At 41.5% G+C, this 14,155-nt stretch overlaps 2 protein-coding genes across 6 annotated transcripts in view; one reads left to right on the top strand and one right to left on the bottom strand.

Moving 5' to 3' along the window:
• Window positions 1-14,155, bottom strand: part of LOC133558337 (integrin beta-3-like) — a 92,090-nt gene that overhangs the window by 43,216 nt on the left and 34,719 nt on the right. For 2 of the 5 annotated variants that reach the window (XM_061909630.1, XM_061909631.1), the window contains exons 3-4: window positions 1,758-1,821; window positions 1,391-1,589 (exon numbers count right to left, since the gene is read on the bottom strand). In XM_061909630.1, coding sequence (XP_061765614.1) covers window positions 1,391-1,589; window positions 1,758-1,821 — 263 coding nt within the window. Of the gene's footprint in view, window positions 1-1,390; window positions 1,590-1,757; window positions 1,844-2,067; window positions 2,189-14,155 lie in introns of those variants that run through there. The other 3 variants (XM_061909632.1, XM_061909629.1, XM_061909633.1) reach the window with 3 other exon arrangements.
• The window catches only part of cpn1 (carboxypeptidase N, polypeptide 1), a 28,648-nt gene continuing 24,421 nt past the window's right edge, over window positions 9,929-14,155 (top strand). Inside the window, exon 1 of the mRNA XM_061909634.1 lies at window positions 9,929-10,368. Within this exon, the coding sequence (XP_061765618.1) occupies window positions 10,131-10,368 (238 nt within the window). The 5' untranslated portion in view covers window positions 9,929-10,130. The remainder of the gene's footprint in view (window positions 10,369-14,155) is intronic.

Raw genomic sequence — 14,155 nt, 5'->3', positions numbered from 1 at the left:
GAAGGCGGCGTACACCCTGGACAAGTCGCCACCTCATCGCAGCCCAACAAACCAACCAACACCAAAAACCTACCGTCAAGCCAGCCTACCAACCAACTCTATGTAACACGCCTGTTTCGGTTTCTGCATCCATCCATTTTTTACCGCTTATTCCCTTTGGGGTCGCGGGGGGGGGGGGGCGCTGGTGCCTAGCTCAGCTACAATCGGGCGGAAGGCGGGGAATACCCTGGACAAGTCGCCACCTCATCGCAGCCCAACAAACCAACCAACCCCAAAAACCTACCGTCAAGCCAGCCTACCAACCAACTCTATGTAACACGCCTGTTTCGGTCCGTGCATCCATCCATTTTTTACCGCTTATTCCTTTAGGGTCGCGGGGGGCGCTGGTGCCTAGCTCAGCTACAATCGGGTGGAAGGCGGGGTACACCCTGGACAAGTCGCCACCTCATCGGAGCCCAACAAACCAACTAACCCCAAAAACCTAACGTCAAGCCAGCCTACCAACCAACTCTATGTAACACGCCTGTTTCGGTCCCTGCATCCATCCATTTTATACCGCTTATTCCCTTTGGGGTGGCGGGGGGCGCTGGTGCCTATCTCAGCTACAATCGGGCGGAAGGCGGTGTACACCCTGGACAAGTCGCCACCTCATCGCAGCCCAACAAACCAACCAACCCCAAAAACCTACCGTCAAGCCAGCCTACCAACCAACTCTATGTAACACGCCTGTTTCGGTCCGTGCATCCATCCATTTTTTACCGCTTATTCCTTTAGGGTCGCGGGGGGCGCTGGTGCCTAGCTCAGCTACAATCGGGTGGAAGGCGGCGTACACCCTGGACAAGTCGCCACCTCATCGGAGCCCAACAAACCAACTAACCCCAAAAACCTAACGTCAAGCCAGCCTACCAACCAACTCTATGTAACACGCCTGTTTCGGTCCCTGCATCCATCCATTTTTTACAGTTTATTCCCTTTGGGGTCGCGGGGGGCGCTGGTGCCTATCTCAGCTACAATCGGGCGGAAGGCGGGGAATACCCTGGACAAGTCACCACCTCATCGCAGCCCAACAAAACAACCAACCCCAAAAACCTACCGTTAAGTCAGCCTACTAACCAACTCTATGTAACACGCCTGTTTCGGTCCCTGCTTTTCTGTTACACCCGATACTCGAACCTGGGTCGCCGTCATCCCAAGCTAAAAGCCCGGGTTGTCAACTCGATAGCCAGCTCTACTCTTGAAGTTGTCACTGAGTAAGGTTTATCAAAGTACACTCGGCACAGCCGTACTGAATGGCATCCGTTACACTGACATCTAACCATGATTGAGATTCGCTACAATCACAAATTTATTCTTCTATGTCTCAGAGGAAACAACACCTCTTTTGGCTCACCGGGCCTGAGGGTGATGTGGAGCTTCTGGGGCTTGATCTGAGTTACATCCTGAGTGGCCCCCGCCGCCTTTTTAGTGAGGGGCCGATCCTCTAGCACTTGCATTCTGCTATGTGGGGACTCCACCGCAGCACAGCCTGCTGCAATCAGGTTGGTCTTTAGGTCGCAGCGGGACGAGCTGCCCTCGCCCTGACCAAAAACCTGGTAGATGGAGACAGAATACCGGAATACAGGAAGTGTAATTGGTTAATGCAGGGGAGAGAATATGTTGCACACTTCTGCTCAAATTCCTATAATGCAGATAAGAGTTGGCTGATTAAAATAAATGTACCACCTTGCAACAGTCAAATAAGTGTAAAGGGAACCCACCTCTTGGACGCACCATGCACAGCTGGGGTGCACCGCGAGACACTGCTTACAAGTGCTGGCCCCTCTGGAGGTGCAAACATTTAAACCTTGGTGAATAAAATCATAACCAGCAATGGTTATTAAGTACATCACATATTTACACTTGCACCATCCAACATGTCTAAAAAGGAGTAGGAAGAAGCAGAGCTTATTTATTCCTACCCCATTATCATTAAATGATGTAGCCAGGTAAAGACAAAGTCATGTCATAGCAGAATTTAAAACTATGTCTCTTATTGCCAAGTAAAAAAAACATTAAAGCTTGACCCACCACAAGCTCCAGTTATCCCCAAAAGCATCCACACCAAAAGTGCGTCCATCCTGCTAACTGCAGCATCCACTCCAGGAGGACTCAAGAGAGAACTGCTCATGTAAGTCCAAATGTCAAGAAGTCTCACTATAAACTACATGGGGGTGGGCACAGCACAACATCTGCCTTATAATGAACACTCCCAAAAACCCTTTTGAGGTTTGCTTGGGTGCCCACTGCCTACTAGCGGATAAAAGTTGTAAGTACATCATATATTTGTATACTTGTAGTGTTACTTGACTACCACTAGATGTCGTTACAGTACAGTATATGGAAAATTGTCATTTGCAGTAAAATGAATGCATTAAAAAATCTCCAAAAACCAATTGATTTAAATCTATTGCTTGAATTATATTTAATTATATTCATCAATTATTTGTATGTATTTTGGGATATTTCATATATATACAGTACAGGTCAAAGGTTTTGGACACACCTTTTCATTCAATGCGTTTTCTTTATTTTCAGGACTATTTACAATTTAGATTGTCACTGAAGGCATCGAAACTATGAATGAACACATGTGGAGTTATGTACTTAACAAAGAAAAGATGAAATAACTGAAAACATGTTTTTATTCTAGTTTCTTCAAAACAGCCACCCTTTGCGCTGATTACTTTTTCGCACACTCTTGGCATTCTCTTGATGAGCTTCAAGAGGTAGTCACCTGAAATGGTTTTCACTTCACAGGGGTGCTTGAAGCTCATCGAGAGAATGCCAAGAGTGTGCAAAGCAGTAATCAGAGCAAAAGGGTGGCTATTTTAAAGACACTAGAATATAAAACATGTTTTCAAGATAAGATTTTCTTATTTAAACGGGGATAGCAGGTCCATTCTATGTGTCATACTTGATCATTTCGCGACATTGCCATATTTTTGCTGAAAGGATTTAGTAGAGAACATCGACGATAAAGTTAGCAACTTTTGGTGCTGATAAAAAAGCCTCGCCTTTACCGGAAGTCGCAGACGATGACGTCACAAGGGTGAGGGCTCCTCAAGTCCTCACATTTTTTAAAATGGGAGCCTCCAGCAGCAAGAGCTATTCAGACTGAGAAAACGACAATTACCCCATTAATTTGAGCGAGGATGAACGATTTGTGGATGATGATATTGATAGTGACGGACTATAAAAAGAAAAGAAAAAAAAAAGATTGCATTGGGACGGATTCAGATGTTTTTAGACACATTTACTAGGATAATTCTGGGAAATCTCTTATCTCTCTATTGTGTTGCTAGTGTTTTAGTGAGATTAAATAGTACCTGATAGTCGGAGGTGTGTGTCCACAGGTGTCTTGAGGCCAGTGTCTGAGGGAAGTCACGGCAGATACAAGGACGGCGCAAACTCCACATATCTCCGGTAAGAGGCGATTTTTTAACACAATTTTCTCACCGAAACCTGCCGGTTGACAAGTGGTCGGGATCCATGTTCGCTTGACCGCTCTGATCCATTGTAAAGCTTCACCTCCGGGAATTTTAAACAAGGAATCACCGTGTGTTTGTGTGGTTAAAGGCTAAAGCTTCCCAACTCCATCTTTCCACTTTGACTTCTCCATTAATAATTGAACAAATAGCAAAAGATTCAGCAACACAGATGTCCAGAATACTGTTTGATTTCGCGATGAAAAGAGACGACTTTTAGCCGCAAATGGTGCTGCACTAATATTTCCTGACAGTCCGTGACGTCACGCGTCATCATTCCGTGACGTTTTTAACAAGAAACTCCGCGGGAAATTTAGAATTGCAATTTAGTAAACTAAAGCGTCCGTATTGGCATGTGTTGCAATGTTAATATTTCATCATTGATATATAAACTATCAGACTGCGTGGTCGCTAGTAGTGGGTTTCAGTAGGCCTTTAAGTTCATAACTCCACACGTGTTCATTCATAGTTTTGATGCCTTCATTGACAATCTACAATGTAAATAGTCGTGAAAATAAAGATAACCCATTTAACGAGGATAAGGTGTGTTCAAACTTTTGTCCTGTACTGTATTTACGAACATGTTGTTTTTCTAAAGCTCCATATTATAAGCCATAGGCCTACCTGTAATATTTCCATACCGTCACTCTATAACATCTCACCGTGTAACTTTTAGTAATATTTCTGTTAATTTTTGCATGTTAAAATGGAATACACAGCATGCGCATCTTACAACTCATCAAAGGTTGAACTTCGAGGATGATTTATCTGACATGTAGCAGAATAAATGCTTATTTTGACTTAAAAGTTGAGGCAAACTATCTAAATGATGTGGGGGTATTTTATCTCATGTTTTGGTACATGTTTGGGTTTTCTTTTTGTACAACAATCAAGATTGTGTGAAACAGCTGAAGGTTGCAGTTGAGCAACAGGAGGGACTCATGTACAGAACCTTGAGGAACACGGTGCATACACAATAAACTTCAGAGAATGTATGGGCTCATCAACAAGTGCAATGTCTATTTTTTTTTTTTCCATTTTGAATGGTAAATGGGTTATACTTGTACAGTCATTTTCTACCTTCAACGTACTCAAAGCACTCTAAAACTATTTCCACATTCACCCATTCACACACACACATTCATACACTGATGGCAGGAGCTCCCATTCAAGGCCCTAACCATGCAAGTCTTGCTCAAAGACACCACAGTTGTGACTAGGATGGCAGAAGCTGGGGATCGAACCAGGAACCCTCAAGTTGCTGGCACGGACGCCGTACAGTAACACTAACTTTACTGTGAAAATAATGAAAAATTATACAATGCATTTTGCAGATTGGATATTCCAAATTACACTTTCAGCATCCCTTAAATATTTTAGGGGGCCGGGTTAAAGCCTTAGCCCCGTTAACTTTTGGCGAACACCATGTTTTCTTGTATTTTTGTGGCAAGTCATTTCAGATATTGAGGGGTTATGACATTATACTTAGACAAACTTTAATAATCCACAAGGGAAATTGTTCCACACAGTATCCCAGTTACAATGATGGAAAGTGTAAGGATGGAAAGGACAATGCAGGTATAATTAGACTAAATATAGCAATATATAAAATATAACATACATACGTAATAATTACATAATATATGTACAGTATATTATATATACTGATAAATTATATTAAGTCTATATCATATATACACAATATATAACAATTACCATGTACAATATTACAGTATATGTGACAGCTGCAGCATAAAATAGAGAGTAAATCCAGCAGAAAATAGAGAATAAAGATTAAAAACAAAGAGAAGTAGCTAACATAGAAGGTTTCAGGTAAAAGACAGATAACATCTATTGCTGTATGGCGAGTGATTAAACAGCTGGAAGGAGTGCGGAATGAAGGAGTTCTTGAATTATGAGCTACTGTGTGGAACAATTTCCCTTGTGGATCATTAAAGTTTGTCTAAGTCTAATGTCTATGTGCTTCATTATAAATAGCATCAAAATGAACTACGCTGTGTGTTTAAAACTGTTGAAACGAGATGCACGCAGCATTTAAAGTTTATTTTTAATAGCTTACTTGAAGGAACATGTTGCGGAAGGCCATGTTGTGAGTTGTCCAGTGAAAGGTTGTACAAATACTTTCAAGTTAAAATCCTCCTCTACTGCTTACATGCTTACATGTCTGGGAAACACAGGCATTTTGCAGATACTAACATTGGTGACAGGGCAGTGTGGTGCAGCAGTGTACCTAAGTCCTAGGTTCCATTCACAGGAGTTTGCATGTTCTACCTGTGACTATATGGATTCTCTCTGGGTACTCCGGCTTCTCCCCACCCCCAAAGACATGCACCTGGGGATTAGCTGATGGCGACACTATAATTTGCCCTATTTTGTGAATTCCTGGCAAACACAGCTGTCTGTATTTTATCGTAAATTCTATAGGTTTTTTTGTAAACAGATTAACAATACATCAGTTTTTTTCATAGTAGACTACCGTAAGCATATTACCATGAATAACATGGACAAGTTGAAAAACTTATTGGGGTGTTACCATTTAGTGGTCAATTGTACGGAATATGTACTGAACTGTGCATTCTCCTAATAAAAGTTTCAATCAATCAATCAATCAATCAAAGCAGAAACAGTTATCTGTAAAATTAATCGATTCAACATTAACATACCGTAATGTCCTATATATGGTGACTGTATAACCACAGCTGCCAGTATTTAAATATAAAAAAGTTAAAGTACCACTGATAGTTACACACACACTAGGTGTGTTGTCATTATCTTCTGCATTTGACCCATTCCCATGTTCACCCCCTAGGAGGTGAAGGGAGTAGTGAGCAGGAATCATTTTGGTGATTTAACCCCCAATTCCAACCCTTGATGCTGAGTTCCAAGCAGGGAGGTAATGGGTCCCATTTTTATAGTCTTTGGTATGACTTGGTATGGTTTTGAACTCACGATCTACCGATCTCAGGGCGGACACTCTAACCACAAGGCCACTGATCAGGTAACAGTAAATTGTGCAGATTTTTTTTTAATTTTTTTACAGTGTGTATGAACATTCTATCAGTTTGCATCCTACTGAGAGCAGACTTTGTACAGTAAGTAATGTTATATTATGTTGGTTGTCTCTCAAGAAGTCTGCAGTGAGTAGTAATCAGTGATGTTGTCCAAGGAATAAGTGAACATTGTGATGCATTTCTTTTGTTTGTTAATATGCCGCTGTATGCTTGAAAGGATCAAAATAAAGGTAATTATTAGGGCTGTGAATCTTTGGGTGTCCCACGATTCGATTCAATATCGATTCTTGCGGTCACGATTCGATAATATATCGATTTTTTTTCCCGATTCGATTCGATTCTCGATTCAAAAACAATATTTTTCCGATTCAAAACGATTCTGTATTCATTCAATACATAGGATTTCAGCAGGATCTACCCCAGTCTGCTGACATGCTAGCAGAGTAGTAGATTTAAAAAAAACAAAAAAAACCTTTATAATTGTAAAAGACAATGTTTTATCAACTGATTGCAATAATGTAAATTTGTTTTAACTATTAAACGAACCAAAAATATGACCTATTTTATCTTTGTGAAAACATTGGACACAGTGTGTTGTCAAGCTTATGAGATGCGATGCAAGTGTAAGCCACTGTGACACTATTGTTCTTTTTAATCATTTTTACAAATGTCTAATGATAATGTCAGTAAGGGATTTTTAATCACTGCTATGATGAAATTCTAACTAATATTGATACTGTTGTTGATAATATTCATTTTTGTTTCACTACTTTTGGTTTGTTCTGTGTCGTGTTTGTGTCTCCTCTCAATTGCTCTGTTTATTGCAGTTCTGAGTGTTGCTGGGTCAGGTTTGGTTTTGAAATTGGATTGCATTGTCATGGTGTTACTGTGTAGTGGTTTGTTGGACTGATTAAAAAAATAAAAAATAAAAAAACTAAATAAAATCCATTTTTTAAAAATGAAAATCGATTCTGAATTGCACAATGTAAACGATTCGATTCGTATTCGAATCGATTTTTTCCCACACCCCTCGTAATTATTGTTATTATTCATTATCAATGGTGCTATTTCTATTGGTATTTGTTTGCTCCATTTGTAGTGTAATAATGTTCATTGTTATTTCTGTATTATTTATTTCACTAACTGCTTATTTGCTATTACTTTTACCGGTAACAGTTCGAGATGCTACCTCAGTAGAAGCATTTAAGTCTCACCTTAAAACTCATCTGTATACTCTAGCCTTTCAATAGACCTCCTTTTTAGACCAGTTGATCTGCCGCTTCTTTTCTTTTTCCTATGTCCCCCCCCTCCCTTGTGGAGGGGGTCCGGTCCGATGACCATGGATGAAGTACTGGCTGTCCAGAGTCGAGACCCAGGATGGACCGCTCGTCGGGACCCAGGATGGACCGCTCGTCGGGACCCAGGATGGACCGCTCGCCTGTATCGGTTGGGGACAGCTCCACGCTGCTGATCCGCTTGAGATGGTTTCCTGTGGACGGGACTCTCGCTGCTGTCTTGGAGCCACTATGGATTGAACTTTCACAGTATCATGTTAGACCCGCTCGACATCCATTGCTTTCGGTCCCCTAGAGGGGGGGGGGTTGCCCACATCTGAGGTCCTCTCCAAGGTTTCTCATAGTCAGCATTGTCACTGGCGTCCCGCTGGATGTGAATTCTCCCTGCCCACTGGGTGTGAGTTTTCCTTGCCCTTTTGTGGGTTCTTCCGAGGATGTTGTAGTCGTAATGATTTGTGCAGTCCTTTGAGACATTTGTGATTTGGGGCTATATAAATAAACATTGATTGATTGATTGATCATATTTGTACATATCCTATTTGCTGATGTTGTTCTGTTGTTGTTGTGTTTGCTGTTGTCTCTCAGTCTTATCCCCGCAATTTTCCCCTCTGTCTTCCTTTTTTCTCTTTCTACCCCCTCCCGCTCAGGCCCGGCTGCACCAAATAATAATAATATAAATTATTTTAATAAAGTAAAATCAAATAAGGCAACAAGAGAAGTATGCCACACTTCTCTTTTGTACAGTAAGTCTGTACAGCCGATATGGTCATCATTCATCTACATCAACTATATGATTTGCCTGAGTAGCTGGACTGGACAAAAAATAAATAAAATAAAAAAATTAAAATAAGTACATTTTGATTGTTATTAGAAATGTGCTTGTTACTGCATTACATATATTCTTACATCATGTATATAATAAAACCTTGATGGAGGTGTTTAGATGTTTGTAAGTGCTTGATTGTACAAAAGTAAGCAGACTTTTAAACCTAAGTATTTTAATCAATGTTTACTTATATAGCCCTAAATCACTAGTGTCTCAAAGGGCTGCACAAACCACTACAACATCCTCGGTAGGCCCACATAAGGGCAAGGAAAACTCACATCTGGCTCCGCTGTGAACGGGACTCTCGCTGCTGTGTTGGATCCGCTTTGGACTGGACTCTCGCGACTGTGTTGGATCCAATATGGATTGAACTTTCACAGTATCATGTTAGACCCGCTCGACATCCATTGCTTTCCTCCTCTCCAAGGTTCTCAGAGTCATCATTGTCACCGACGTCATGCATTAAAAAAAAAGAAAACATATGTGCTTGTCTTACACAAGGATTTGGAATGATAAGCAAAATCAACAACAACAAAAAAAGTTCTCTTTTAATTCTGTTAACAACTTTTTCTTTACATAGTGGCACAGTAGCTGGCTCTTGTTCAATTGTCCACTTGTAAATCTTTGCTTGGCCTTCCTTTTCCTCTGCTTTTTTTTTTAAACTTCCACAAGTAGTTGCTCAACTCCAAGCAGGTTTGACTGACAGCCCTGCTCGCACACTATGGCCAATGTGTGTGTAGGTGGGTGTGTTTTTGTAGGGAGAGGGGGTTGCAGTCTTGGCATGGCCTTGTGTCTTTCAGGAGTTCGGTTGCAGCATTCGTTTTGGCTTTTCCTGTAACATGTGTGATGGTATTGTATGCGCACGCAGGGAAGCACAGCAACAAACTTGTCCAAAAGGTTGCTTCAGAGCTGTGACTCATCTTGGGGGTACAAACACACGCATAGCAGAACTGCGTGTTGACTTAAGAGTTAATGAATGGATGATTGAAGGCTGTAGGGGCCGAGGAGCTGAGGAGAGAGCAGCGCCTTGGAAACCAGCCTCTTTTCCCAGGAAGGGAGTCGGGCACAAAGAGAAGGGGGGACCCAAAATGAGTGGAAATGAAACCCCGGTGTTTGCACAAACCCCAAAAGTAGGGGGTAATGTGGGCGTTGTGACTTGAAGCATTCCATGTAGCGCTTTAAGCGAGTAACATGTACTTGACAAGGAGCCACAGGGAAAAAAAGGAGAAGAAGGAGGGAAGCAGCTGTTGGAGGAGGAGAGTGAGACAAAGAAGGAGAAAGAGGAGGCTGTCCTTACTTGCTCTCCTGCTTGGGAGGGGGAAGACTTACATAGAAGCCCCAATCACTAGGTTTGCTGTGTGCACGGGAAAATACATGTGCGAGAGAGAGAGACTACACACTGAGCGCCTGGTCCCTTTTTTGTCGTTTCCTGCACTCGAGAGACATCGCCGTCATGCACTGGGCCAGGGCTCCCCTCCCCTGGCTCCCCGCGCTCCTGCCGTGGCTGCTGGGGCTCCTGGCGGCCGGCTCGGAGTTCCAGCATCACCGTTACGAGGACATGGTGAGAGCTTTGTTCGCCGTGCACAGCGAGTGTCCCTACGTCACGCGTGTCTACAGCATCGGACGCAGCGTGGAGGGGCGCCACCTCTACGTGCTGGAGTTCACCGATAACCCGGGCATCCACGAGGCGCGTGAGTGGGCAGCTTCTTCTTTTCCATCTTCTTCATGCATTGCAAAACTATGCGAGCAAAAGTGGTGGGTTGCGTGTCTGCCAAAAGCGAGGTTGGGTTTTTTTCCTCCGAAAAAGACGTGTTTGATTTGGCATCCTCCTTGGAAGTTGTTTACAATCAGGCAGAGAGAGAGAGGGAGGTTAATTTTATCATGAGCATCTCAGGAACAGTGGAGAAAAGTCACATCTCTCCTTCATTTGAAGTCTTGACAAGTCGAGGTGCTCACTGTTTGCTCTTGTTCAAGGCAGAAGTCACTGTAAGCAGCTTTTTTTCATTGCATTGGCTAAGGACTTACATTTTTCCTTTTGTGCATTTTTTAAGAAATTACTTTAATGACTTTTCTGGTAACCGTGTCACTTCATCATTTCTGAAGTACTGTAAAACTTTTTAGGACTTTTGTGATAATATTTTGACTTTACTTTTCTGTACTTATTCATTTAACTTAAACTGACAAGGGCTCCCCATAATTTTTTAGCATTAATATTTTTGATTGTATTCCCCTTTATTGCAAATTTAAAATGTAAAATTATTTAAAAATCTGAAATTATTTTTGTAAAATTTAAATGTTATTGTTGCATGATTTTTACTGTTCTAGTAATATTTTAATTATATTTTCATAAAAGTACAACTTTTTGCATACATATGTATACTTTACAACTTTAAAATTCAAACTATATTAAATTTTGTCATTTTATAAAAAAACAATACTTTGACCAATTTTTTTGCATTAAATTACGACTATATTCAAATTTTTATAGATTTTTTTTCTTTGTAAATAAGGTACGTAACTCATACATTTCAGACTTTTTTCTGACGGTATTTCAACTTTATTCTCTTAAATGTATTACTTCTCTTTAATAGCCAACAACAGTTGGCTCTTGGTTAGTTGTTCATTTGTAAATATTTGCTTGCCTTAACATTAACCTATCTTTCCTTGTTTTTTGTGAAACGTCCACAAAATAACTGTTGTCATATTTCCTACTGGACATGGGCTTATCTTGCGTTTGGGTTTCCTTAGTTAGAATCGAAGGATATGCCCCGGCTCTCTTAGAAGGGGGGGGGAGACACAGGAACCATGCCCTTTATGCAAGGCAGTGACCCTCGGACTTGTCCACAGTCAATCCATGTGTACCCTTCAGAAAAGTACACCAAACAGCAGCATCTACTCACATTTCCACCCACTCCAAAATGACATATAATTCCCCTCAAGTCTAAAAATAATAGCGTGAAAGAAGTGCTATACTTTTCTGGCTGGTGTCTCACACCAATCATCGACTGGTAACTGATAAGCACGTCGCATGACCATGTGACATGTCAAATAATTCAATCAGGTGTAATCAGAGCAGCTTCCCAAAGCTTAACTTTGTCACTTTTTGTTTTAGGGAGTCACAATCAGGTGATAAGATGGGAGAAGCTCCTTTATTTCCTTTGCAGATACAGTTAAAGGAGAACTGCACTTTTGTAAAATGTTGCCTATCGTTCACAATCATTATTAGAGACAAAAAGAAAAAAATAATAATATTTGGCTTCTTTTAAGTGGCTAGAAATGCAGCTAATGGGATAAATCCATTCTGCCTCTAAATCACTTTAACAATGCATCCAAAAGCCGCCAACAATACTTCATTTACGTTCTGTAACCCAGCATTTTTCAACCTTTTCTGAGCCAAAGCACGTTTTTTTTATGGGAAAAATCCCAAAGCACACCCGATATTGTCGGTAAAAAAAAAAATCATTCTCGCAATTGTTGGATATGAATTCAAACCATAACCAACCATGCATCACTATAGCTCTTGTCTCAAAGTAGGTGTACTGTCACCACCTGTCACATCATGCCATGACTTATTTTGAGTTTTTTGTTGTGTTTTCCTGTGTGTATGGTTTTAGTTCTTGTCATTGCGCACCTTTTGGTGTTGATTGTCACGGCATGTACAGATGTACTTTGTGGACGCCGTCTGCACCACACGCTGTAAGTCTTTGCTGTTGTCCAGCATTCTGTTTTTGTTTACTTTGCAGCCAGTTCAGTTTTAGCATAGTTTTGCATAGCCATCCCTAAGCTTCAATGCCTTTTCTTAGCGGCACCCGCCTTTTTTAAATTTTTGGTTTAACCTTTTTACCTGCACGCTGCCTGCCGCTGTTTCCGACATCTACAAAGCAATTAGCTACCTGCTGCCACCTACTGATATGGAAGAGTATTACATGTGTATCGGCTGGGGACATCTCTGCGCTGCTGATCCGCCTCCGCTTGGGATGGTTTCCTGCTGGCTCCGCTGTGAACGGGACTCTCACTGCTTTGGACTGGACTCTCGCGACTGTGTTGGATCCATTATGGATTGAACTTTCACAGTATCATGTTAGACCCGCTCGACATCCATTGCTTACCTCCTCTCCAAGGTTCTCATAGTGATCATTGTCGGGACGGCGTGGCGCAGTGGGTGAGTGGCCGTGCGCAACCCGAGCGTCCCTGGTTCAATTCCCACCTCGTACCAACCTCGTCACGTCCGTTGTGTCCTGAGCAGGACACTTCACCCTTGCTCCTGATGGGTGCTGGATGGCGCCTTGCATGGCAGCTCCCTCCATCAGTGTGTGAATGTGTGTGTGAATGGGTAAATGTGGAAGTAGTGTCAAAGCGCTTTGAGTACCTTGAAGGTAGAAAAGCGCTATACAAGTACAACCCATTTATCATTGTCACCGACGTCCCACTGGGGGTGAGTTTTCCTTGCCCTTATGTGGGCCTACCGAGGATGTCGTAGTGGTTTGTGCAGCCCTTTGAGACACTAGTGATTTAGGGCTATATAAGTAAACATTGATTGATTGATGTTACTCTGCAGAGCTCTAGACAGCACAGACACTCAACAACGGCACATTTGCGGATTACAATTACTGGTTTGCAAAAAATATTTTTGACCCTATCAGGTAGAATTACATAATCTTCCACGGCACACCAAACAATATCTTACGGTACACCAGAGTGCCGTTGCACAGTGGTAATTAAACACCGCCGTAACTTATATTATAACCAAGCTGTAGCGACATTCTTATTGTAAGAGCGAAAACAGAGGTACTCTTTTTTTAGCGTAACACTTCGCCCTAAGCAACGGCTTGCGGCGACAGTAGCTGTAAGACATCAACAGCTTAATGGCTTTTGAGTTTGTAATGCACAACACAAAACAATGGGACACCAATGAAAACACAGTAACTATCATGTTACATTATCCAGTGATGGGTAAACTAATTGGAAAATGTAGTAAGCTAAGCTACAAGTTACTCTCGATTAAATGTAGCTAAGCTACAGGGGAAACTATCCCCGGGGATAATTGTAGCAAGCTACACTAAGCTACACAGCAAAAGTAGCTTGCTGCATCAAAGCTACATTCAACAGCATTTTTATCTATGGACCCACATGTATAATATCAATGTTAATAATGTAACTGAGAGTGTGAAAATGGGTCCATTACTATTAACTATCTGTCATTTAGCTGGGGGGACACTAAAACTACCTCTTGGGGTATTTATTTAGTTTGCCTTTTCTTTGGCCCGCACCTACCATGTTATTAATTTTCTCTACCTACAGTAAAAAAAAAACAAAAAAAAAAACAGCATCTGTCTATATCTTGACTTTTGTGTTTGGGAAGAGTTGGCAATAGTTATGTGCAGTAAAACTTTCATGAACTCACCTCACCTTAATCTGTGTTCCTAAATTTGTGTTGGACGTCTTCGAGGAAGAGAGCAGGTATGATTTTGGTTTACA

The sequence above is a fragment of the Nerophis ophidion genome, linkage group LG08 (genome assembly GCF_033978795.1).
Source record: "Nerophis ophidion isolate RoL-2023_Sa linkage group LG08, RoL_Noph_v1.0, whole genome shotgun sequence".
NCBI lineage: Eukaryota > Metazoa > Chordata > Actinopteri > Syngnathiformes > Syngnathidae > Nerophis > Nerophis ophidion.
This window is presented reverse-complemented; position numbering and strand designations above follow the sequence as displayed.